The 26,520-nt window shown below is 53.5% G+C and overlaps 2 protein-coding genes and 1 pseudogene across 2 annotated transcripts; 1 reads left to right on the top strand and 2 right to left on the bottom strand.

Annotated features, from left to right (window-relative positions):
* The first annotated feature begins 664 nt into the window (after positions 1–664).
* LOC148051698 (olfactory receptor 14A16-like) lies at positions 665–1,564 on the top strand. Its single transcript, XM_087735403.1, has one exon. The coding sequence runs from the start codon at positions 665–667 to the stop codon at positions 1,562–1,564; it is 900 nt and encodes a 299-aa protein (XP_087591529.1).
* Positions 1,565–4,721: 3,157 nt separating this feature from the next.
* Positions 4,722–5,739, bottom strand: LOC148051697 (olfactory receptor 14J1-like; annotated as a pseudogene).
* A 7,664-nt stretch (positions 5,740–13,403) lies between these two features.
* LOC148051696 (olfactory receptor 14C36-like) lies at positions 13,404–14,447 on the bottom strand. The gene has a single exon (XM_087735429.1). The coding sequence runs from the start codon at positions 14,445–14,447 to the stop codon at positions 13,404–13,406; it is 1,044 nt and encodes a 347-aa protein (XP_087591555.1).
* Positions 14,448–26,520: the final 12,073 nt, after the last annotated feature.

Genomic DNA, 26,520 nt, shown 5'->3' with positions numbered 1-26,520 from the left:
AGTATTTAAACGACACGTGGACGTGGTGCTTAGGAACATGGCTTAGTGGTGGACTTGGCAGTGCTACATTAACGGTTGGACTCGATGATCTTAAAGATCTTTTGCAACTTAAATGATTCTATGATTCCATGATTCTGTAACACTGCAGCTCTCCTGACTCTGCACTAAGCTACAAATATCTGAGCCCTTTTGTATGTCCTTTCTCAAGACACTTACATTTTCAGTCATAAAAATGAGGATTTCTATCCCTAAATGGGATACCCACCGGTTGTGATGGTGGAAAATAAAAACCACAAACAAAATTATTATAAAGACTTGCTAAGCCTCTTTTCTGCAGCCCACACTCTTCAGAGTCATGAGTGCAGATATTGAACTTTTCTGTTAAAGGCGGATTACGTCTGACATCCCTTGAGAGCAATGGAGCTGTCACAAACCAGCTCCCATGTAGCCACTGCAGCAGAGCAAAGCTGACTCCTCAGCAGCACATGAGCAGAGGTCCTGCTCGGTACACCACACTCAGCCAGCGCAGACCAGAGAAAGGAAATGCACTTCACTTGGGGGGTATTGCGATGAAAAATGGAGTGGTTTTGCTCAGAGGAGTCTGTCTTGATTTTAACCTGTCCTTTCATTTTTGGAGTAGTGCCCCCATGTCAAGAAACAGCAAATGTCCAACAGCAGCTCTGTCACCCACTTCCTTCTCCTGGCATTCGCAGACACACGGGAGCTGCAGCTCTTGCACTTCTGGCTCTTCCTGGGCATCTACCTGGCTGCCCTCCTGGGCAACGGCCTCATCATCACTGCTGTAGCCTGTGACCACCACCTCCACACCCCCATGTACTTCTTCCTCCTCAACCTCTCCCTCCTTGACATGGGCTGCATCTCCACCACTGTCCCCAAAGCCATGGCCAATTCCCTCTGGGACACCAGGGACATCTCGTACTTGGGATGTGCTGTCCAGCTCTTTCTGCTTTTCTTCTTCCTTGGAGCAGCGTGTGCCCTTCTCACTGTCATGGCCTATGGCCGTTTTGCTGCCATCTGCAAACCCCTGCACTACGGGACCCTCCTGGGCAGCAGAGCTTGTGTCCACATGGCAGCAGCTGCCTGGGGCAGTGCTTTTCTCAATGCTCTCCTTCACACTGTCAATACATTTTCACTACCACTCTGCCAAGGCAATGCTGTGGACCAGTTCTTCTGTGAACCTCCACAGATCCTCAAGCTCTCCTGCTCAGACGCCTACCTCAGGGAAGCCGGGCTCCTTATTTTAAGTTCTTTGTTAGCATTTGGGTGTTTTGTGTTCATTGTGCTGTCCTATGTGCAGATCTTCAGGGCCGTACTAAGGATCCCCTCTGAGCAGGGACGCCACAAAGCCTTTTCCACGTGCCTCCCTCACCTGGCCGTGGTCTCTCTGTATGTCACTTCTGGCACGTTTGCCTACCTGAAGCCCCCCTCCATCTCCTCCCCATCCCTGGATCTGGTGGTGGCAGTTCTGTACGCGGTGGTGCCTCCAGCAGTGAACCCCCTCATCTACAGCATGAGGAACAAGGAAATGAAGGATGCAGTGTGAAGTATTTGATTACAAGCTACTTCATATTAAGAACGTGCCCATTGTCCCACTCGGGCTCCCACAGTATCAGAGGAATAGCCTGGACTAACTTTTCTTCATACGTGTCTTTATTTTTCCTTTGTGGGATATTTGGGGTGTTGTTTTTTTGTTCATACCTGTGATAATATTATTCTTGGCCTCCTACCTGCCTTTTCTTGACCCAAAGTCCTCATGTACATATGGATCCAAGCTCCCCATTTAGATGAAGTCAATAAAGAAACAAGTAGAAAATCATTTGTCTCAGCTCCCATCTCTTCACATCTCCTCTGGAGCTGGGGGAACAGCCCCAACCGGCAGGAGGGCTTCAGGAGGCAAATGCCCAGCTACCTCACGGAGGAGCAGCCCTGGTGGGCACTATCCCTCTGCCGCCTGCGCGTTGGGGCTGCTGCTTTCCTGGAGCCATGGCCAAGGACAGCAGCAGGACATTGCCTTTTCAGTGCTGGTCTCTCCTCAATTCCACACTGTTCTGCTGTGCCCTTTTATTTCTGCTGCCCCTAAGGTCTCGTGCAACTTGTGACAGTCCTGTTATCTGTATGGTGGCATCCCTGTGGCTGAGGGCAGGAGCAGGCCACGTGAACCACTCTATCAGAGCTGGTCTCCATGCAAGCACCCTCATAACCAAAGGGGCTCCTCAGGACAGGGCCAGAAGGCTGGGCGCCTCTTCCAAAGCTGCTGTCAGGAATACACCCAATAGGGTTCTCCCTTCAAAAGGACTTTTGCTCTTCTGGGCTTCTGATGGATTCAGGGTGACAATCTGAGAGTCCCACGGTGATGTGTTAGGGACCAAGGCATGGATGAAGACCTCCCTTCTTGGTTGCATATGTCCCCTGAAAGAGCAACCGGTCTTTGACATATCTGCCTGGTGCTGTCCCACCTGCAGTGGGGCTGATGGCAGATGCCATCCTGAAGAGGAACTGAGAGCTGCCAGGAGAGCTCAGGGGATCTCCAGAGACAGTGTGTGAGTCTGGGTGGGCAGTGAGTGGCATCTCATAAAATGAGTGACCATCCAAGGAAGAGTGTCCCAGAGGAAAAGGTGAATGTGAGGAGCTCACAGGCTAACAAGGGCCCTGCAATGCCAGGAGAGGCTGTGAGGAGACAGCAGGCAAAGGGCCATAAGACTGGAGAGTGTTTCAGGGCAACCTCTTGCAAACCCCATGGGCTGGATCCAGTGCAGCCATCCCCTGCCCTGTGTGCCATTAGAGACACCCCGTGGTCCTGCCCAGCCCTGTCCTTGGCTCCTGAGCAATCAGGGATGATGGAAAAGGGCTCAGCAGCAGTGCTCCTGCTCCAGCTGGGTCTGCTTCTGACCCTGACCAGCATGGCCAGTGCAGGGTCACCCCATGGCCCCAGGGCACCACAGCTCCCTCCCTCTGCAGAGCAGCAATGCCAGCATGGGACCTTGCAGGAACCAGGAATGTCTGGCCAGGCCGGCACAGACATGCTGACCTGGGGAAAGCCTCTCTGGAGAGCAGGGATGACTGTGGAGAAGAGCAAGGGAGCATTTCTGTGCCTGCAGGGAGGAATCCATGAGAAAGAGAAACCTCTTTCTGCAGGCACCCACTCGAGGCAGGCTGCTCTGTCCCCTGGCCAGGACTCTTGTGCTGGCGTGGGGACAGGGGCTGACAATGATGGAACAGAGTCAGTCTGTGGTGGGCGTCTCCTGGACCAGAGACCATGCTTCCTGCAGTTTCCCTAACCTCCATTTGCTCATGCCATGGTGAGCCTGCAGCCCTGGGGCTGATGGGGAGGCTGAGACAGGAGCTGCTGTGCCCTTCAGAGGGGCTGGGGCTGTGGGGTGAGTGCCCAGAGCTCTGCAGCAGCCTGTGGCGGTGTCGTGGTTTAACCCCAGCCAGCAACTCAGCACCACACAGCCGCTCACTCACTCCCCCACAATGGGATGGGGGACAGAATCAGAAGAGGAAAAGTGAGAAAACTCATGGGTTGAGATAAGAACAGTTTAATAACTGAAGTACAATAAAACAGAACAGTTTAATAGGTGAAGCCAAAGCCGCGCGCACAAGCAGAGCAAAGCAAGGAATTCATTGACTCCTTCCCATGGGCAGGCAGGTGTTCAGCCATCCCCAGGAAAGCAGGGCTCCATCACGTGTAGCGGTTACTTGGGAAGACAAACGCCATCACACAGAACGTCCCCCCCTTCCTCCTTCTTCCCCAGCTTCTATACTGAGCATGAAGTCATGGGGTATGGAACAGCCCTTTGGCCAGTCTGGGTCAGCTGTCCTGGCTGTGCCCCCTCCCAGCTTCTTGCATCTGGTGTGCCTTGACCAGTGTGAGCACTACTTAGCAACAACTTAGGACTACTTAGCCCGAACCAAAACATCAGTGTGTTATTGACATTGTTCTCATCCTGAACCCAAAACACAGCACTATACCAGCTTTTAAGAAGAAAATTAACTCTATCCCAGCTGAAACCAGGACAACATCGCTTGTGCCCTGTCCCCCTTCTGTTCCTCCTAACTGAGACAGCTTCCTCCAGGTCCTGGAACCTACCCAGCCCTATCTGCATCCCATGTGGAGTTTCACAGACATCCCTGCTCTGGGGTCTGCCAGGGTCTGGACAAGGAGAGAGGTCGAACAGGGATGGCCATTCCCCCAGTGCAGGCCCTGAGCCCAACAGGAGGAGGCAAAAAAGGCTATGCAGCAAAACTCACCCATAAACCTGTGGAGAGTGGCCAGTGCTGGAAGTGGCCGAATAGGGCGGGCACCACTGAAAGCTCCCTCCAGTCCCATTCCCTAACACATTGCCCTGAGCTCTACTGCCCTCAGCCCATAGAGAATCAAAGCACAGCAGCACGGCCTTTTGGGGGCAATCCCTTCAGCCTGTTCCAGACCTCAGCTTTGGAAAAAGAGCCCAACCTCCAGACACCAGGACTGAGGAAACCCCCATTTATTACAGAGGTGTGACATGGGAGGCCACTGTACCATTGAGCCAGGCACATGTGCAAAGACCTTTGGGTCAGACAGACTGGCTTCATGCCTCTGGAGAAGCGAACTGCATGTAGACATTCCTGGAGAAACACAGTGATCACAGATTAAATGCCCAAAGCACAGGAGATTCCCCAGATACATTGGAAATCACTTGTGAAGAGACATGGGCAGCTTATTGCTGCTGAAAGACTGCTGATTGAATGAGCTTCTTCAGTGCGTCTTTGAGCTCCTGGTTCCTCATGCTGTAGATGAGGGGGTTCACTGCTGGAGGCACCACCGAGTACAGAACTGCCATCACCAGGGCCAGAGATGGGGAGGAGATGGAGGGGGGCTTCAGGTAGGCAAACATGCCAGTGCTGACTAACAGGGAGACCACGGCCAGGTGAGGGAGGCACGTGGAAAAGGCTTTGTGGCGTCCCTGCTGTGAGGGGATCCTCAGCACGGCCCTGAAGATCTGCACATAGGACAGCACAATGAAAACAAAACACCCAAATGCTACTAAGACACTAACCACAAGAAGCCAAATTTCCCTGAGGTAGGATTGTGAGCAAGAGAGCTTAAGGATGTGGGGGATTTCACAGAAGAACTGGTCCACAACATTGCCATGGCAGACGGGGAGTGAAAATGTATTGGCCATGTGAAGGAGAGCATTGAGGAACCCAGTGCCCCAGGCAGCTGCTGCCATGTGGACAAGCTCTGCTGCCCAGGAGGGTCCCGTAGTGCAGGGGTTTGCAGATGGCAACATAGTGGTCATAGGCCATGACGGTGAGGAGAGAATACTCTGAGGCAATCAAGAAGAATACAAAGAAAACCTGGGCAGCACAACCTGCGTAGGAGATGACCCTGGTGTCCCAGAAGGAATTAGCCATGGCTTTGGGGACAGTGATGGCGATGGAGCCCAGGTCAAGAACAGAAAGTTTGAGGAGGAAGAAGTACATGGGAGTGTGGACGTTGTAGTTGCAGGCTACTGCAGTGATGATGAGGCCGTTGCCCAGGAGGGCAGCCAGGTAGATGCCCAGGAAGAGCCAGAAGTGCAAGAGCTGCAGCTCCTGTGTGTCTGTGAATGCCAGGAGAAGAAACTGTGTGATGGAGCTGTCATTGGACACCTGCTGCCTCTGGGCATGGGACACTGTCCAAGGAGGAAAAGACTGACAAGTTAGGGGGACTTCTCTGAGCAAAATCAAAGCCATTTCTCATACAACCTCCACCTCCTGCACAAACCCTTTGACAGGTTTGGTTCTTTTACAGCTCCTCCTCCCCTCGCACCCAGGGGAGTGTTCTTGCATGTCAGAAAGCCCCAGCATTTGTGCTGCACTCAGGGAGAACAGAGGGAGTCCTGCGAGGCAAGAGGAGTGCCTGTGGCTTAGTGCAGAGGGAGGGGAGCTGGTCTGTCCCTCCGTCTGGCTCCCAGCTGCCCTGGGCCTGCACCTTTCTGAGGTGGAGGGTGATCACACTCCCATATTACCCTGAAAAGCCACCATGCACTGCTGTGAGCAGAGGGATCCACCTCAGACCACTAAATGTCTCACCCTCTCCTAAGGTCTCAGCACCCCACTTCTAGCCCAGGACACACATGGCTCATTTCACAAACCCATCAGCATCTTCTCTGTCGTAGCATCTCTGATCTTCTCCATGGTGCCTTCAGATATCACAAAGGTGCTATAGGCCAGGTTTTCATCCTGGAGGGAAGCTCACAGCTTGGAAGGAATCCTCAAGGAGATGGCCAAGTGTCGTAATGATGGCATCTGATTAAGTATGATTCACTTCATACCCCAGCCCCAAAGACTGCATTGCCCACAGCCACACAGGTTAGAGGAAAGCTGAGACATGTGTTCCCATGGTCACAAATGCATGAAAGGACCCACAAGATCCTCCTGTGACTTTGCAGCTAAAAATTCCCATTGCCGGAGAGCCTGGCAGCAAGAACAAGTCCCATCAGACTTAGTGATCACTCGCTCAGCAGTCTCAGGGACTTCTTCAAAGTTGACAGGTCCTTTTCCATTTATCCCTTTTCCCCTATCCTCCCCACTCCATGTAGGAAATTGAAAACAAATTGAGGAAATCTTCATTATCTTTATGCTAATCCCTGCCAGAACCTTCTCCTTGAAACATCTCAGGAAATATTCTGGGGGGGAACTGGAGCTGTGAGCAGCCCTGACCCATGCAGCACCCTCTCGAGAGCAGAAGGACCCTGCCCTACCAGGGGTCCCTTCTTCCACCCACAGATTCTCCCCACAGCGCCGTTGGGAGCTCCCCGGGCAGGCTGACCCTGGCACATAGACCGCTGGGGCACAGGGACCCTGCTCTGAAGGACAGCCCTGGGCATCCGTGGCTGTTCACTCAGCTTAACATCCTTGCAGTCATCCCCGGAGGAAGGCAGCCATCATGCCCTGTTCCTCTGATGGTGCAGCAGGGAAAACCTGCTCTGGAATGTGCCTTCCTCCTCTGCACTAGAGAAACTGTGAGAATCCTCCTTAAAGATCCCACAGGCTGTGGCATGTAGCAGCTTTTGGAGATCCCTCCCGCAACTGCAGCTTCACTGCCCTGCTTCCAGGGACTTACCCTGTCAAGGGCTGTGAAGATTTTTCCCATAATGAGCTCTCAGCGTTCTCCCACTCCGGGCTGCCTTTAACCTCTCTCTGCCTCGCTCCTCTCCCCTCGCTGCCTGCAGGCAGTGCCCTCAGCCCTGCTGCCCTTTGCAGAGGAGCTGCTCCTGGGCAGAGCTGTCTCTCTGCAGTGCTGCCCACTTGCCAGCAGCTCCCTCCATGCCAGGAGCCCAGCCCAGCTCAGCAGCAGAGGCCCAGCCCAAGGCACCACTTTCTCTGCCCCTCTGGGCTCCCTCCAGGTGTCCCTGGGGCTCTAAGGGCTGACAGCGACTGAGAGGCAGCAGGGTCTCTCCTGGGGAGCGGGGATTGACACAGACTGATGTCATTGCTGTCCCTCTCTGAATGCTGGAGAGATGGATTTTAGAAGTGGTATTTTTCCCAAAAATGGCGTAGTGGTCTACGAGAGGTGTAAATGCTCCTGTCCCTTTAGCCCTCTCCCCATCACATTGCCAGGCGGGACACCTCGTCAGCGACAGGCATTTCCCCCCCTGCGTAGGGCAGCGATTCACCTCAGCCCATAAGGTGTCTCTTCTCTGGTGAGGAGGCCAGAGACTGCAGTGGGGTTCGGCTCTCCCCCATGCACCCCACAGGCCCACAGCCGCTGGGATTCCTCTTGCTTCAGCTCAGGGTGCACAAAACAGGTCCCTGCAGACCAGCCCCTGCCCTGAGCCCCCACTGGGATGCGTGGGGATGGGGGTGGCAGTCAGCTGCTCTCACACAAACTCTGGTGGCATTTGAGGTGCCAGGGGTGGTCCAAGACTTGTGGATGTGTCTGCAAGCTCTGATGGAGCATACCTGGGACACCCACACCTGCCTGAGCATCAGCTGTGGGGCTGGTGGGGAGGGTGCCTTGGCCACCTCACATTACACCCAGTGTTCAGGGCATCTGAACATCTGTCAGACCCACATTTCCATGGCAGCTACTGGACTTTCAGCTGACCAAGAGGAGGAGTGCACGAGAAGGAGGGTCAGACCTGTCTTGCAGCACCATCCACTGCACTCCTTAGAGCTCAGCTCACTGCAAAGTTCAGGCACGTGCACATCCCTGCAGTGAAGGCACCTACCTTGGTTCAAGGCTCTGTTTTACATGGCATCAGAAAGGCCTCTAGTGCCATGCCAGGGGAGGCTGGGGTGCCCAGTGAAACTGCCTGTGGCTGGCAAATGTGGCACAGGACCTCCAGGAAAGCCATGTCCCACTGGAGTGGGGGCTGGGCAGACACAGCAGGGCCTCCCAAAGGAGTCCGATGCCCTTGTGCCAGCACCTGAATGCCAGCACCCCGGCAAGGAGGCAAGGTCCATCTCATCTACACCCACATGTGCTGCAAGATTGGGAGGCACATCACACCAGGGTCTCCACTCATGTCCCTGGACACTCAACCCCTGACAGTTTTCTTCTCCCCTCTCCTCTACCCGCCTACCTGATGATATGAAGAAACCCCATGCCACTGATGTCCACAGGCTGGCTGGAGTGCAGGCTTACCTCACCTAGGGACTTTCTCAGGGGTACCTTGTGTTCCTGGAGACTGGCACAAGGTGCTGCTGAGTCAGCTCAGGCAGCAAACTCCTCTCTTGCAAGGCCATCATGGCCCAGGCCTGTGTTTCTCTGCCTCGGGGACTGCAGGGTTTGTTGTCTTCATGAGCACCTCATTTCATCATTACATTGCCACCTGCCATCCTTCCCAGCACATCTTTGCTCTGAAGCAAAGCCTTTGCTTACGCGGGGTCCTGGGTGCTTGGTTCCAGTTTTCTCCATGAGAAGCCTTTGCTGAGCTGCTGCAACCGGAGTGTGCACCCATGCCCTCAGCCTGGGACACAGGCAGGAGCATCTGGAGCCCCTTATTCCATCACGGAGCTTCTGAGGGAACCACTGCAGTGACATGGTGGGACAGGTTGCACAGCGTTGGGTACTGTCATGGCTAGATACAGGCTCTTTAGGGGACACTGGGAGTGGTTGGGGAAGGTGGGAGAATGAGACCGGGGCATGCCCTCTATGAAGGATGGGGCAGATGGAATGTATGGTGGGGCAGAAGACAGGTTGCATGAGTGTTTGTGGGTGAGGAACAGAGGAGAAACCAGTGAAGGTGACATGAAGGCGGGAGTTAGAACCACTCAGTCAGGGTGAGGAAGTGGACAAAGGCTTCTGAGGCAGCCCAAGGAAGTCTCCAGATCAGTGACCCTTGCACTCACTGGACGGGCAAAGTGCTTGGGTGCAAACAGTCCCATGGGGTCCTGGAGAATCTCGGGGTTAACTTCTTTTCCCAAGTTCCAAGCTGGCCGAAAGGGTGAGTCGGGGCCGGTCAGGGATGTTGAAGTGTCAGCCTTGGCTGTGGTGACCATGAAATAGTTGCATCCCTGTTCCCAAGGGATGTAAGGCAGGAGACCAGCAGAGCGCAGGTTTTGGGATCTCTCTCTCAGAGAAGCAGACATTGTCCTGCTCAGAGCCCTGGTAGTAGGAGATCCCATGGAGAGGAAGATCTGAAAGGGAAAAACCTACAAAAGCTGAGAGGCCTTTAAGGACATCTTCCTCCAGGCACAGGAAGGGTCTGTCCTGATATGCAGGGAAACAACCCTTCACCTCAGGAAACCCACTGAGCTGAACAGGAACCTCATGGCTGAGCTCCAGTGCCAAAGGCAGCACGCAGGAGGTGGAAGCAGGGAGAAGCTCCAAAGGAGGAGTTTAGAAACGTTGTCTGGAGAAATAAGGGTTGTGTTAGGCGAGTCAAAGCTCCCCAAAAGGTCAAGCTTGCAAGGGATGTCAGAGGGCAACAAGGAAAGCTGCTCCATCTTCCTTAACCATGACAAAACCACAGAAAGGTGAAGTGGGCCACTGCTGAATTTCGGAAGAGTAGATGCAGCTCACTCTGAAGTACACAATGTCTTCTTTTCCTCTGTCTTCACCAGCAAGCTCTCCCAGGTCTTTGTGCCCTCAGGCAGGACTCAAGGAGGAAGAAAACAACCAGCAGTGGATGAGGATCAGGTCAGGGGCTCCTTAAGCAAACTCACCCCTTCGGAGTCTACGGAGCGGATGGGCTGCATCCAAGGGCGCTCTTTCTCTGCAGTCCCCGGATGGGCTGTTAGCAAGCAGAAGGCCAAGGGACATGACACTGGAGAGTGATCCATGACACCCTAGCTGAAACACCCCGTGTCAGGTTTAGTGCAGCAGCCAAACACAGAGGCATATGGAAATGTGTCAGGGTCCTACTGAGCACCTTCCTTGGTCACAGGCCAGCTGGGAAGTAGAAAAGGGAAAGGGGCTGAGCAGCAGTGATCCCTGCCTGGCTGGGTCTGCTTCTCACCCTGACCAGCATGGCCAGTGCAGGGCCACCCCATGGCCCCAGGGCACCACAGTCCCCTCGCTCTGCAGAGCAGCACCGCCAGCTCAGGGCCCTGTGGGGAGCGTGGCCAGGGGTGCAGGAACGGCCGGCCAGGCCAGCATGGACACACTCACCTGGGGAAAGGGTCTCTGGGGAGAAGGGGTGTCCAGGGAGAAGAGCAGGGCACCGTGGCTGTGGAGGGGAGAAATAAAAAGAGCACCCCGTTCCTGTGTGTCCAGCTGGGGCAGGCTGCTGTGCTGCTGGGGCAGCAGGAGCTACCAGAGGAGCCCCAGGGCCAGGACCCTCGCGCTGTCCTGGGGAGCAGGACTGGCACAGGGGGGAAGCAGGCTGCTGGCGGTGGGGATCTCCTGAGCATGACGGCAGGAGGGACACTGTCACAGCCCTCTGTTTCCTGCTGTCATGGCCAGCCTCCAGGCCTGGGGCTGCTGGGGAGGCTGAGACACCTCTCTGCCCTGTAAAAGCTGCTTTGCCCTTCAGAGGGGCTGGGGCTGTGGGGTGAGTGCCCAGAGCTCTGCAGCAGCCTGTGGCTGGCATTGCCATGGGGCCAGCCCAGACTGGGCTGCTCTCCTGGGATGGGAAGGGATGGGGAGAGGGCAGAGGAGGTGGGGAGAGCTGGGGAGGGGCTGGGCTGGAAAGTTCCCAGGAAACGAAAACACCAGCATACAGCTCAGCTGTGTGAGTGTGGAGGGTGGGGGCACGCAGCAGTGTCCTCACACAGCCAGGCCTGGCAGAGACCTGAAGGGCCAGCAGAGCAGGACCTGGTCTGTGCCATAGTCCCTGCACACCGCGAGCAAGCTGCCCCAGGGCGATCATCACAGACCTCCACCTATTCTCTCTTCAAAAACCTCTCCAAGGGAAAGATTCACTGAGCCATAGAATAAATTGTGTCTGAAGAGAGCCCTGAACATCATCTTGCCTCACTCTCCTGCTCAAGGCAGGGTGAACCAGGTGAGGTTGTTCAAGGCCTCCGCCCAGCTTTGCATCATCCAGAAAGGAGCTGAAAGTGCGCTCCATCACATCATACAGGCGGATAATAAAGACGTCGCACATTATTGTCCTAAGTGCTGGTCAGTGAGGGATGCCATCAGCAGCTGGCTGCCCAGAGGACTTTGTACCACTGGTGACATTTGGGCCTGATCGTCCAGCCAACTTCCTACCGAATGTCCACTTCTTCAGCCCAGGTAGCACTAATCTGGCTGTAAGGACACCACAGGAGACCAAGGCCTTGCAAAATTCCATGTACACAACACGCCTTTCTTTCCCCTGCCCTTTTTGGTTCAGCAATCCCTTTCTTGTCCTTCAAGTACCTGGAAATGGCTGCAGGATGACATGTCCCATCCCCTTCCCAGGGACAGAGGCAGGCTGACCAGCCTGTAATTCTCCCAGTTCCCATTCCCGTCCTTCTTCAAGATGGGATTGATGGCTGCCTTTCCAGGGACCCCAGAACGTCTCTGATTGCTCTGGCACTTTTGAGAGCACAATCCAGAATCACGGGCAAGGGTGACTTAGCAGACAGGAGCCCTTGCAAGGAGCCTGTCCCAGGCAGCTGAGATGAATCTCCCTGGGCCAGGGGGGTTTGTTCCTGGAGTCACACATAGAAAGAGCAGGGTTCTGTCAGGCGTCCACATCTGAGCTGGCCTCGTGGACTCCTTATGCACCCAGCAGTGTTCAGAGACCCAGTCCTTCCCTCTTACACACAGAGGCAGGGCACTGCAGGAGTCATAGTGTCTCTCAGGCCTCCTGCTGCCACTTCCAGAGGCTGGGAGGCACCTCAGCCCTGCGGTGTATCGCCCTGCTCTGCACTCACCTGAGATGCCCCTCGTCATGAGGAATGGACACAGGGACCTCGGCTCAAGGAAGCACATCCCAGTGCTGCATTCAGGTGGTTTCTCAGGGGATGTTACTCCCAACGTGAAGTGACCTCGAGGCACTGTCTGTCCCACAGGCCTTCATGGAACCCCAAGGAAGAGCTGATGGCATTTGTGCTCACTCAGGTTCATCTCAGCTCATGTATGTAATGTGCATGCTTACATCTCCTCTGTACAATGCAAACATGGACTTCTGACTTAGTCATTCGGTGTCCTTCCATGGAGGGACAAAGAACCTCTTCAGGCCGGGGTGAGAGGCCAGTGCTGGCAGTGGTGATTGTGAGGGTTTAGTCCAGGATGATTGCCTTGGGGTGTCCAGCAAACACAGGCACAGGCCAGACCCAGCTCTGCTGGTCCTTCAGGTCTCTCATAGGAGGCCTGGCTGTGCGAGGATGCTTCTGCGGGCCCCAACCCTGCACATTCACATTGTTTAGCTGCATATTGGTGTTTTCATCTGCTGGCTGCTTTCTTGGGCATGTTCTTGAGAGAATCTTTGTAAGAAGACCTAAGCCTTCAGGCACTGCCCTGAGGAGATCAGCTTTCTTCATGGAAATGCTGTTATGGAGGCCAGCTCTGTCACAGAAGTGGCCATTGCCTGTCCCTGCCTGTGGTCACAGGACAACCACACAGCACGACTGTGCCCAAGCTGCCAGAGCACTCAGGGCTGACACCAACACAAGGAATCAGAAAGAGAGTGTGGAAGTGGAAAGAGAACAACCCTGGAAGACCAAGCGCTGGTGCTCCCTGGCAGTGCTGCCATGACGGGACTTTTTTCTGCTCCACCCATGCACCCAGGAGATGTCCCTGCAGCTCCAAAAAGGTCTTTCAGGAAGGATCACAGCAAAAAAGAATGTCACAGAAAGGCCATTTATTTTGTTTAAACACACAGGGAGCACAGCTCCTCATTTACACAGCCATTCGGTCTGAAAAAAAAAGCAGACAGAGAATTATAAAGGAGATGACAACATTATCCCAAGTGAAAAACCACCACCAACAACAAAAAATTCAGAAGTCAGGCTGGTCCTGCAATGAGTTACATTAACTACTACGGAGAAGATGATGGGCAGTTTATTGCTTCAAAAAAACATGCAGTCATCATTTTCCACACTGCATGCTTGAGCTGCTGGTTCCTCACGTTGTAGATGAGGGGGTTTACTGCTGGAGGCACCACTGAGTATAGAACTGCCACCACCAGGTCCAGGGATGGGGAGGAGATGGAGGGGGGCTTCAGGTAGGCAAACATGCCAGTGCTGACTAACAGGGAGACCACGGCCAGGTGAGGGAGGCACGTGGAAAAGGCTTTGTGGCGTCCCTGCTCAGAGGGGATCCTCAGCACGGCCCTGAAGATCTGCACATAGGACACCACAATGAAAACAAAACACCCAAAGCCCACAAAGACACTAACCACAAGAAGCCAAATTTCCCTGAGGTAGGATTGTGAGCAAGAGAGCTTAAGGATGTGGGGGATTTCACAGAAGAACTGGTCCACAGCATTGCCGTGGCAGAGGGGGAGTGAAAATGTATTCACAGTCTGCAAGAGACCATTGAGAAACCCAGTGCCCCAGGCAGCTGCTGCCATGTGGACACAAGCTCTGCTGCCCAGGAGGGTCCAGTAGTGCAGGGGTTTGCAGATGGCCATGTAGCGGTCATAAGCCATTATGGTGAGGAGAGAATACTCTGCTGACATCAAAAAGACAAACAGAAAGAGCTGGGCAGCACATCCTGCGTAGGAGATGGCCCTGGTGTCCCAGAGGGAATTGGCCATGGCTTTGGGGAGAGTGGTGGAGATGGATCCCAGGTCAAGAACAGAGAGGTTGAATAGGAAGAAGTACATGGGGGTGTGGAGGTGGTGGTCACAGTCAATGGCAGTGATGATGAGGCCGTTGCCCAGCAGGGCAGCCAGGTAGATGGCCAGGAAGAGCCAGAAGTGCAAGAGCTGCAGCTCCCGTGTGTCTGCGAATGCCAGGAGGAGGAACTGGGTGATGGAGCTGCTGTTGGACATTTGCCGACTTTGGGCATAGGGCACTTTGAGAGGAGGAAAAGACAGTAACAAGTTAGGAAAGACTTCTCTCAGCAAAATCAAAGCCATTTCTCATACACCCTCACCCTGCTACATGCAGACATTTTCCTTTTCTAGCAGACCTTCCTTCAGCTCTGTGGCTGGAGCCCTGGTTGGTGCTGGCTGAATGTGCTGTGAGGAGCAGGGCTTCTGCCCGCTGGCTGCCAAGAGATCAGCCCTGCTCTGCAGCAGTGGGTTCATGGGAAGAGTGGGGGCAGGGGCCAGTCCTGGTGGTCGACCTTGTCTCATGAAACTGCTCCTAGTGCAGAAGGGGCTGTCAGCATCTGCACTGCCAGTGATAAGGAACTGAGGTGGCAGAAGGCAGGTTGAGAGGTTTGGGGTTTTTTACATCTCCTCCTCCCATCCCACCCAGGGGAGTGTTCTTGCATGTCAGAAAGGCTCAGCATTTGTGCTGCACTCAGGGAGAACAGAGGGAGTCCTGCGAGGCAAGAGGAGTGCCTGTGGCTTAGTGCAGAGGGAGGGGAGCTGGTCTGTCCCTCCGTCTGGCTCCCAGCTGCCCTGGGCTTGCCCCTTTGTGACGTGGAGGGTGATCACACTCCCATATTACCCTGAAAAGCCACCAAGCACTGCTGTGAGTAGAGATGTCCGTCTTTGACCACTAAACGTCTAACCCTTTCTCAAGGTCTCAACACTCAACTTGTAGTCCCGGACACACAAGGCTCATTTCATAAACCCATCACCATTTTCCCCGTCATAGCATCTCTGCGCTTCTCCATGGGGCTGAAGATAACATAAAGTTGTTAAGGGCAGGTTTGCATCCTGGAGGGAAGCTCACAACTTGGAAGGAATCTTCAAGGAGATAGCCAAGTATGCTAATGATGGCATTTGAGTAAGGGAGATTCAGCTCATTCCCCAGCCCCACAGGCTTCAATGTCCACAGCATCAAAGCTGGGACATGTGTGCCCATGGACACACCTGCATGAAAGGACCCACAGAATCAGCGTGTGACTCCACAGCTGAAACTCCACCTCCCCAGAGGGTCTGGCAGCAAGACCAAGATAACAATAGCAATAACACAGATCAGTGGCGGAACAAGGCAAAACACAGTGAGGCTGTGGCTGAGAGAGGCCAGGGCAGAGGCATTGGGGCACTCAGACAGCGTTCCCCTTCCCCAGCTGTGCACGCCACCTCCCAGACACCACCATTGCCGGGCAGCTGCTCTCAGCCCCTGTGCTCTGCAGAGGGAACTGGGCCCGTGGCTGCAGAGCTGCACCACAGCTCTGCTGGAGCTCTGGCTGCAGAGGAGGTGGTTCACGCCTTGGAGCCCCCAGCCCTGAGGGCAGAGGCTTTGGTGGGTGGGAGAGGAGGCAAGGGGGCTTGCTCAGAGGAAGGCATCTGCATTGGAGGGGATCACATGGAGTCTTCTGAATTCTCTCTCCCACAACATTTCTGGGTTTACTTTCCTCTCATTCCCAGATCATATCCCTGCTGCCTGGAGATTTTCCTGCTGGGAGGTGTTTCCCTGTCCCATATCTTTTCCCTGTCAGCGCTCACAGACCCCATCCCAACCTCTGTGCACTCGCCTTGGACCGACAGAAACCTGCCTGTGTGCAGGGCACTGGCTGGGTGCATGTTCCTGTTTGCAGGTGGAAAAGGGCAGGTCAGAAGAACCCTGATGGGTCCAACAGAGGTGATGCTGGTGCTGTGCATAGGCAGAGGAGAGGCTGAGGGCAGTTTAGGAGGCTTCTGACAGATGTACTGATCACTCAAAATTACAGTTCAGAAGTCTCAGTGACTTATTAGAACTTCAGAGCTCCTTTTCCATTTATCCTTTTCTCTCCCCCTCCCAACCCCCCTGGAACAGGAAACTGTAAAGACTCAGGAAAGCTCCTTATCTTTCTAGTAATCCCTGCCTTAACCTTCTCCTTGACACATCCCCTTGGAAATATTCTTGGGATGATCTGGACCTGTGAGCCGCCCTGACCCATGCAGCACCCTCTCAACAGCAGAAGGACCCTGCCTTGCTGGGGGCTGCTTCTTCCACCCACAGCTTCTCCCTGCAGCACCGTGGTCAACTCCCCAGACAGGCTGAGCGCTGACCCTGGCAGGTGCAGAGTCCCTTCCCCAGCACACAGTCCTCTGGGGCACAGGGACCCTGCTTGGAAGGACAGCCCTCTGCACCCACACATGCAAATCCACGTTTACATCCCTACAGCTGTTAGGAGAAGGCAGCCGTCATGTGCTGTCCTTCTCATGGTGCAATGGAATGTCCCTGATTTGCAGCACATTCTCCTCCTCTGCACTAGAGAAACTCTGAGAGTTGTACTAAGAGATACCATAAGCTCTGGGATGTGCCAGCTTTAGGAGATCCCTCCCAGAACTGAACATGCATTGCCCTGCAGCCAGAGACTTACCATATAGAGGGCTGTGAATGATTCTCCCCCAGTGAGCTCTCAGCATCCTCCCACTCCAGGCTGCCTTTCACCTCTCTCTGCCTCGCTCCTCTCCCCTCGCTGCCTGCAGGCAGTGCCCTCAGTCCTGCTGAGCTTTGCAGAGGAGCTGCTCCTGGGCAGAGCTGTCTCTCTGCAGTGCTGCCCACTTGCCAGCAGCTCCCTCCATGCCAGGAGCCCAGCCCAGCTCAGCAGCAGAGGCCCAGCCCAAGGCACCACTTTCTCTGCCCCTCTGGGCTCCCTCCAGGTGTCCCTGGGGCTCCAGGGGAACCTGCTGGGAAACAGGCTGAAGAAAACACTTCTTTTCCCTCCCTCAGCTGGGGAGACACAATTATTCCTAGCACTGTCATTTCTCCTATCAGGAAATGATTTGGGCATGAGAATCACCTTTCCTTGTCCCATCATGAGACAGGACAAGCAGACAGGGACAAGGAGGGATCTGCGTTACCCCTGCTGAGGGAAGGGATGCAGATGAGTCAATAGACACTTCTCATTTGTGGTTTTGCAGTCCTGGGGCTAGAAGGGGACTTAGCTCCCTCCCATGCACAACACAAACCAACAGGATGTGGGATTCCTCTTGCACCAGGTGTGCAGGTGGGCACAGAATAGGCACCTGCATGTGAGCTCCTTTCCTCAGTTCCCATGCTTGTTAATGGGGATGGAGGGCAGGACCGGGCTGTTCAGACACAACCCCTGGTGATATTTAAGTTGTCAGGAGTGGTGAAAGATCTGTGAAGGCAACTGCAAGCTCTAATGGAGCCGTTTGTAGAGACAGGCCACCATCTGGGGGAATCCTCTTAGAGGCTGCTGGGCATTTTCTTTGGCCAACTGAAATGACAGCTGATGCCCAAGTGAGGGCACCTGAACCTGCCCCCACCCGTTATGTTCAGGGCAGCCTTGAGAGCTATTCATCTGAACAACTGGAGCCATGTGCCACAGGGAGAGCTCAGGCTCTCTCTCTTCTCCATCAGCTGTATTCACTAGGTCTCCACTCATTCTACTGGCAGTTGCCTCATGTTCATCCCCACAGTGCCTTACAGAGATCCGGGTGTCTACTCAATTTAATGTTTAAACCCAGGCCCACAGAGCTCCATGAGATTGCAAGCCTTGCAGAGACAGCACAGGACCAGTGACGAGTGGTGTTCCTCAGGGGTCAGTCTTGGGACTGGGCTGTTTAACACCTTTGTCGGTGACTTGGACAGTGGGATTGGGTGCACCCTCAGCAAGTTTGCCGAAGACAGCAAGCTGTGGGGTGCAGTCGACACGCTGGTGCGAAGGGATGCCATCCAGAGGGACCTTGACAGGCTGGAGAGTTGGGCCCATGCGAACCTCATGAAGTTCAACAAGGCCAAGTGCAAGGTCCTGTACGTGGGTCGGGGCAATCCCAAGCACAAATACAGGCTGTGCAGAGAATGGATTGAGAGCAGCCCTGAGGAGAAGGGCTTGCGGGTGTTGGTTAATCAGAAACTCAACATGACCTGGCAATGTGCGCTCGCAGCCCAGAAGGCCAACCGTATCCTGGGCTGCATCAAAAGAAGCGTGACCAGCAGGTCGAGGGAGGGGATTCTCCCCCTCTACTTCACTCTCATGAGACCCCACCCGGAGTGCGGCGTTCAGGTCTGGAGCTCCCAATAGAAGACGGACATGGACCTGTTGGAGTGAGTCCAGAGGAGGGCCATGAAGGTGATCAGAGGGCTGGAGCAGCTCTCCTATGAAGACAGGCTGAGAGAGTTGGGGTTGTTCAGCTTGGAGAAGAGAAGGCCGCACGGAGACTTTCCAGTACCTGAAGGGGGCCTGGAAGAAAGCTGGAGAGGGACTTTTTATAAGGGTATGTAGTGATAGGACAAGGGGTAATGGCTTTAAACTGAAAGAGGGTAGGTTTAGATTAGATACAAGGAAGAAATTCTTTTGTATGAGGGTGCTGAGGCACTGGAAGAGGTTGCCCAGGGAAGCTGTGGATGCCCCCTCCCTGGCAGTGTTCAAGGACAGCTTGGATGGGGCTTTGAGCAACCTGGTCTAGTGGAAGGGGTCCCTGCCCATGGCAGTGGGGTTGGAACCAGATCATCTTTAAGTGATTTCCAACTCAAACCATTCTTGTATTCTATGATGGTTCTATTTACTAACAGGAAAGCAATTCCCACTCAGGGTGGGTGTGTGACAGACACCCCAGAAGGCATTGCAAGCAGTGCGATTTCGTGCCTGTGTGCCATCAGTCAGAGGCATCAGTCATCAGATGCCATCAGAGAGGCAAGGTCCCTTCTCTTCCCAAGGGCTGCAGGCATTGCCGGAACACAAAGCACATCACACTGGGGTCTTTAATCACTCCCTTGATGATACAGCCAAGGAACAGACGAACCATTTTCACCGTGTGCCTGGAGACATCTTGTCTTCAAAGAAAGTATCCCCCAAGCACAGCAATGGGTCCTAACAAAACGCAACTGAAACTGAAAAGGGCATGCAAGGGCACCCAGATGAGCTGTTTCTACTTCAGGAACAGCTACAGAAGAATCAGAAATACTGTGGGAACACTGCTAAATGTTAGAGTAGGTGTAGGTAGACTGAGAAACTCTACGCGCTCTTTGCCTCAGTTGCCACCAGCAAGGTCTCCCAGACCTTTTTGTTCTGAGGCAGAACTCTGGAGGAGAGCAACCAGCAGTGGATGAGGACCAAGGCAGGGGTTACTTGAGCAAACTACACCCTTACCAGTCCATGGGACAGGAGGGGCTGCACCCAGGGGTGCTGAGAGAGTGTTTTTCACCAGGAGGCACTGGTCCATTCTAATTCCAGTAAGAAAGGCACTCGGACGCTGTGAGGGATCTTTTAAAATGCTGTTCATTAGCATTAACCCTGTAAGGAGAGAATCATGCATATTATCTTAGGTGCCTTTAGATGGTGGGAACCCCAAGTGGCGTAGCACTGAACAAGCCTCTGACCCCCACACAGCATGCCATGCAGACCCCGCCCATAGAAGAGAGTCTCCTGGTTTGGTCATTCACTGTACAGGCCATCTTTGTCCCATGTCCCAACATCATCCTTGGCCCCCCTGCGCCCCCCTCCACTGGTCATTTTTCTCAGTGGCCACCTGGGACTTGCATCAGGATTTCTCAACTCTAAGCTCTTTCCACTAAAGACTGTAGCTCAATGCTTCAGCTCATTTGCACACATTCTCACCCGCTTTCTTTGGAGAACCAGCTGCACACACTCACAGAAGAATGTTTCTTACCTCCCAATTTAAAAAAAAAAAAGAAAAAAGAAAAATAAAAGAAAAAGAAAGGAATATCTCAGTAAAAAATAGTAGATGTAGTCCAAGTTTCCTCCACTGAAGTCCAATTCCCACTGTCGGTAACCTTAGTGGAACACTTTCAGTGAGATACATGGGAAAACAGGTAGAAACACAAGTGAGGAGATGGCTCAAGAGGCCATCAGGCAGCCTGCTGAAAGACAAGGCAAGCTTCAAACTGCCTGAAGCTCAGGGCAGCACCTGGGGAGCTGAGAGGTGTGGGAATGGGTAGAGAGCAATGGGAGGAGGAAAGCTGGATGGACACTGGGACATGCGTACGCCCAGGCAGCCTGCTGAAAAGATGCCTTTAGAAGTGGTCAGTTCAAGGAGGACGTGTGGAAAGATGTGAAAGCGTGCTGAGAGTCAATACACAGTGCACTGGGCAGAGCAGGGTCAGGGGCGTAACAGGGGAGATGAGTATTTCTTCTCCTGAGTGTAGTACGTGGGCTGGAAATGTCCATGTTGGCATCACGGGAAAGCATTGTCTATGGGTGAAAACTGTTCAAGGCATTTCAGCTGAAGCAAAATGTGCTCATAGTTTCTTCAAATGTTGATGATCATTCCTCATCTGTCTAGGCAGTGGTGCTCAGAGGGTGCTCTGCAATAGAAATATCGGCACCAAAGGAGCTCCACCTCGAGCCTTGCACAAGCCCATGGACCTCAAGGACAGATGTGCCTCAGGGAGGTCTTCCTCTCAACAAAATGTGCTTTCCCAACTGGTAGGTAGGGGTCCATGAATGGTTGAATGGAGAGACATGGTCATTTCTGGAAGGGGAAATGCAAAGCCCTGCTGAGAAACCTGGCTGCTGCGTGGTTCAGGTCCAGAGAATCAGCCACCAGGGAAGATGTCCGAATTTGGTTCCTTACCCGCAGAGCATGGGGTAGCTTTCACCCAGACCCAGCCTTCCTTTTGGCTCTTTCCAGCAAGCTCTTGATTCAGAACATTGGCTTTCCTTAATGCTCTCCAGTACTGTTTAATTTTCTTCATTGACAGCACCAGCCAGCCCTCCAGATGCCTCCTTTAGGTGGTCTTACTCATCCTGTGTCATGTGGATCTATGACATCCGTAACAGCATATAGGTGCCTCAGTCCCCTTATGATGATTTGAGGGTTTGAACTCCTTAGTTAATAATCTTCATGAGTAAAATTCACCTCTTCTCTACACATGTCTATAGGACAGCTGTTTATGTTGGATGATGCCTTTCTAGACTCTCTGTCCCTTAAGACAAGCACACAGTATCTGAACACTTTCAAAGAATCCTGCTTGGTAGCAACATTAACCTGAACTAAACTTTTGATTGATAGTAGGACAAAATTCAGCTGTGTGCAGAATGCAAAAGCAATGATGAACCCTCTCCTTTCTTCCTTTCTCCCCATCACTTGCTCAGGTCTTGGAAGGAGAAGAAATTAAGAAAGGTGACATTCCTGGCTGCCAGTGATGGAATTCTGCTCCCATGAGTGCCTGATGTCGAGACCCTCAGCTTCAGCTGAATCTCTTCTCTTTGGGAACACTGCAAGGCAGTGGCTCCGATGTCATGCTATGTGTGCAGATGCCCGACACTTTGACAAGATAACACCGCGAGCAATTGCAGGACACTACAGGTAATGTAAGGGGTGACCTGTTTCATGGATCTGCTGCCCAAGGTAGAAAGTGGCACAGCAACCATCTCAGAAACACCACAGGAGGATGTAAAAGAAGACAAGCATGGCCAATGTGGAAAGGATTAACAAGTGTGGTGGGTTGACCCCAGCCAGTAACTAATCAGCCACCCAGTCACTTGCTCACTGCCCCAGCAGCAGCCTGGGGAAGAGAATTGGAAAGGCAAAAGTGAGAACATCTCTTGGGTTGGAATTAAGAATGGTTCTTAAGTGAAGCAAAGCTGCATTCAGAAGCAAAGCAAAAAAGGAATTCGTGCCATTGGCAGGGAAATGTTCAGCCATTTCCAGGAAACCTTCCAGGCCTTCATCACACGTAATGATGACTTGGGAAGGCAAATGTCATAACCACAAATGTCACCCCTTCCTCTTTCTTTCCCTGGGCTTTTCTTGCTGGGCATGACATCCTATGAGATGGAATATCCCTTTGGTCATTTGGGGTCAGCTGTTCTTGCTGCATCCCCTCCTAACTTCTTGCCCAACCCCAGCCCACTCATTGAGAGGGCAGTGTGAGAAACAGCATGAGAAGGCCTTCCTGTTGTTTAAGCACTCTTCAGCAATAGCTAAAAGAGTTTTGGTAAGAAATCCGAAACTTGGATCCCTACAGATTGCTATGAAGACAATGAACTCCATCCCAGCCAGAAAATTACTTCCACAGTCAGAGGGAACCTGAGGGCTTTCCCTCATGTTGAGGACACGGAGAGGTGAGGAATGAGAGTGTCATTCAGGCTGGAAGGGACCTGGCTAGATACCTGTAGAAAACATCCTCCTCAAAGTAGGATCACACCAGGTTGGTCACGGTTTTATCCAGATGGGTCTGAGAAACTTCCAGGGATGGAGGCAGCACACACGCTCTGGGAAATGGCTTCCCATGACTGACCATCGTCATGTTGCAAAAGCTTCTCCCTATATTGAGCCTGACCCCCTCGTGTTCCAGCTCATAGCCTCCTGTGCTCCTGCCTTGCACCACAGTGTCTTCTTGGGAACCTCACCGTAGGCAATGCGAGTCTCTTCCATCCTCCCCACAAAGCCCTCCATTCTCCAGGGTGAACAAGCCCAGCTCCCTCAGCCTCTTCTAACAGGACCTGTGCTCCAACCTTGACCATCTCTGTGGCCCTCCACTGAAATTTGCGGATCCTCCAGCTTGCCAATGTCTCTCTGGCATTGTGGGGAACCAAATCCAGAGCAAGTATTCTGGATGTGGTGTCACAAGTGCTGAGCAGAGGGAGAGAATCACTTGCGCTGGCTGTGCTCCTGCTCACACAGCCCAGGCTGTTGTTGGCCATCTTTGCTGATGGCTCCTCTTTTGCCTAATGGAACCCAAAGACCAGCAGACCCTTTCCTGCAGAGCTGCTACCCGCCTAGGCAGTCCCTGTCCTAGGACATTTCAGGGCCTACATCTGAGGCAAATAGGACACACAGAATCTCAGATCTGTCTACACCTACTCTTACTCTTACTAAATTCAGCAGTGGCCACACAGGATCTTTGTTTCTTCTTTAACTGTTCCTGAAGCAGTAAACCCTCCTTATGGTGCCCTTCAACTGCCTTTCAAGTTTAGACTGAGTTTCGATCTGGACCCTTGTGGAGCTTGGAGGATGCTGTCCTTGAAGAGCAGCTGTCCTGAGCTCTGCCACCATGGCACAGCTCTGTCTGCTCAGGAACAGCTCCAGCTCCTCCTGCCTGTGCCCCTGGCTGAGGGCACTGCTGCACGTTTGGGCTGAAGCACTGCAATGTGCAACCAGGCAAGCTCTGACTTGCTGTAAGGAATCCTGGTACAAAGTATCCAAGACCCTGTGTGTGCAAAGGCAGAACAGAGCCATGGCATGGACAAGAGAGAGCTGCATGTCTTTCTAGCCCCAGGTCTAAAGACGCAGAAAGAAATGCCTGTTTCATTGACCTGAGGATAATTCCCCAGCTTGAAGAAATTAGATCTTTCCTTGTCACCTTCCTGGGTGTCCTGCCTAATGATTGGACAAGAATAAGGGGGTTCTCATACCCAAATCTTTTTTCTGATAGGAGAAATGACATTGCAGGAAAGAAGTGTCTCTCTGCAGCTGAGGGAGGGAACATCAGAGATGCCTTCAGCCTGTTTCCCAGCAGGTTCCCCTGCAGCCCCAGGGACACCTGGAGGGAGCCCAGAGGGGCAGAGAAAGTGGTGCCTTGGGCTGGGCCTCTGCTGCTGAGCTGGGCTGGGCTCCTGGCATGGAGGGAGCTGCTGGCAAGTGGGCAGCACTGCAGAGAGACAGCTCTGCCCAGGAGCAGCTCCTCTGCAAAGCTCAGCAGGACTGAGGGCACTGCCTGCAGGCAGTGAGAGGAGATGAGCAAGGCAGAGAGAGTTTAAAGGCAGCCTGGGCTTGGAGGATGCTGAGAGCTCACTGGGGGAGAATCATTCACAGCCCTCTATATGGTAAGTCTCTGGCTGCAGGGCAATGCATGTTCAGTTCTGGGAGGGATCTCCTAAAGCTGGCACATCCCAGAGCTTATGGTATCTCTTAGTACAACTCTCAGAGTTTCTCTAGTGCAGAGGAGGAGAATGTGCTGCAAATCAGGGACATTCCATTGCACCATGAGAAGGACAGCACATGACGGCTGCCTTCTCCTAGCAGCTGTAGGGATGTAAACGTGGATTTGCATGTGTGGGTGCAGAGGCCTGTCCTTCCAAGCAGGGTCCCTGTGCCCCAGAGGACTGTGTGCTGGGGCAGGGACTCTGCACCTGCCAGGGTCAGCGCTCAGCCTGTCTGGGGAGTTGACCACGGTGCTGCAGGGAGAAGCTGTGGGTGGAAGAAGCAGCCCCCAGCAAGGCAGGGTCCTTCTGCTGTTGAGAGGGTGCTGCATGGGTCAGGGCGGCTCACAGGTCCAGATCATCCCAAGAATATTTCCAAGGGGATGTGTCAAGGAGAAGGTTAAGGCAGGGATTACTAGAAAGATAAGGAGCTTTCCTGAGTCTTTACAGTTTCCTGTTCCAGGGGGGTTGGGAGGGGGAGAGAAAAGGATAAATGGAAAAGGAGCTCTGAAGTTCTAATAAGTCACTGAGACTTCTGAACTGTAATTTTGAGTGATCAGTACATCTGTCAGAAGCCTCCTAAACTGCCCTCAGCCTCTCCTCTGCCTATGCACAGCACCAGCATCACCTCTGTTGGACCCATCAGGGTTCTTCTGACCTGCCCTTTTCCACCTGCAAACAGGAACATGCACCCAGCCAGTGCCCTGCACACAGGCAGGTTTCTGGAGGGCCAAGGTGAGTGCACAGAGGTTGGGATGGGGTCTGTGAGCGCTGACAGGGAAAAGATATGGGACAGGGAAACACCTCCCAGCAGGAAAATCTCCAGGCAGCAGGGATATGATCTGGGAATGAGAGGAAAGTAAACCCAGAAATGTTGTGGGAGAGAGAATTCAGAAGACTCCATGTGATCCCCTCCAATGCAGATGCCTTCCTCTGAGCAAGCCCCCTTGCCTCCTCTCCCACCCACCAAAGCCTCTGCCCTCAGGGCTGGGGGCTCCAAGGCGTGAACCACCTCCTCTGCAGCCAGAGCTCCAGCAGAGCTGTGGTGCAGCTCTGCAGCCACGGGCCCAGTTCCCTCTGCAGAGCACAGGGGCTGAGAGCAGCTGCCCGGCAATGGTGGTGTCTGGGAGGTGGCGTGCACAGCTGGGGAAGGGGAACGCTGTCTGAGTGCCCCAATGCCTCTGCCCTGGCCTCTCTCAGCCACAGCCTCACTGTGTTTTGCCTTGTTCCGCCACTGATCTGTGTTATTGCTATTGTTATCTTGGTCTTGCTGCCAGACCCTCTGGGGAGGTGGAGTTTCAGCTGTGGAGTCACACGCTGATTCTGTGGGTCCTTTCATGCAGGTGTGTCCATGGGCACACATGTCCCAGCTTTGATGCTGTGGACATTGAAGCCTGTGGGGCTGGGGAATGAGCTGAATCTCCCTTACTCAAATGCCATCATTAGCATACTTGGCTATCTCCTTGAAGATTCCTTCCAAGTTGTGAGCTTCCCTCCAGGATGCAAACCTGCCCTTAACAACTTTATGTTATCTTCAGCCCCATGGAGAAGCGCAGAGATGCTATGACGGGGAAAATGGTGATGGGTTTATGAAATGAGCCTTGTGTGTCCGGGACTACAAGTTGAGTGTTGAGACCTTGAGAAAGGGTTAGACGTTTAGTGGTCAAAGACGGACATCTCTACTCACAGCAGTGCTTGGTGGCTTTTCAGGGTAATATGGGAGTGTGATCACCCTCCACGTCACAAAGGGGCAAGCCCAGGGCAGCTGGGAGCCAGACGGAGGGACAGACCAGCTCCCCTCCCTCTGCACTAAGCCACAGGCACTCCTCTTGCCTCGCAGGACTCCCTCTGTTCTCCCTGAGTGCAGCACAAATGCTGGGGCTTCCTGACATGCAAGAACACTCCCCTGGGTGGGATGGGAGGAGGAGATGTAAAAAACCCCAAACCTCTCAACCTGCCTTCTGCCACCTCAGTTCCTTATCACTGGCAGTGCAGATGCTGACAGCCCCTTCTGCACTAGGAGCAGTTTCATGAGACAAGGTCGACCACCAGGACTGGCCCCTGCCCCCACTCTTCCCATGAACCCACTGCTGCAGAGCAGGGCTGACCTCTCGGCAACCAGCGGGCAGAGGCCCTGCTCCTCATGGCACATTCAGCCAACACCAACCAGGGCTCCAGCCACAGAGCTGAAGTAAGGTCTCCTTGAAAAGGAAAATGGTGTCTGTCTGTAGTAGGTTGACGGTGTATGAGAA

The sequence above is a fragment of the Nipponia nippon genome, unplaced genomic scaffold (genome assembly GCF_047370975.1).
Source record: "Nipponia nippon isolate SJK-2023a ecotype South Korea unplaced genomic scaffold, ASM4737097v1 scaffold_56, whole genome shotgun sequence".
Classification (NCBI taxonomy): domain Eukaryota; kingdom Metazoa; phylum Chordata; class Aves; order Pelecaniformes; family Threskiornithidae; genus Nipponia; species Nipponia nippon.
This window is presented reverse-complemented; position numbering and strand designations above follow the sequence as displayed.

Coding starts and splice junctions, on each gene's coding strand:
- LOC148051698 (XM_087735403.1), top strand. CDS start 665: ATGTCCAACAGCAGCTCTGTCACCCACTTCCTTCTCCTGGCATTCGCA.
- LOC148051696 (XM_087735429.1), bottom strand. CDS start 14,447: ATGGCTTTGATTTTGCTGAGAGAAGTCTTTCCTAACTTGTTACTGTCT.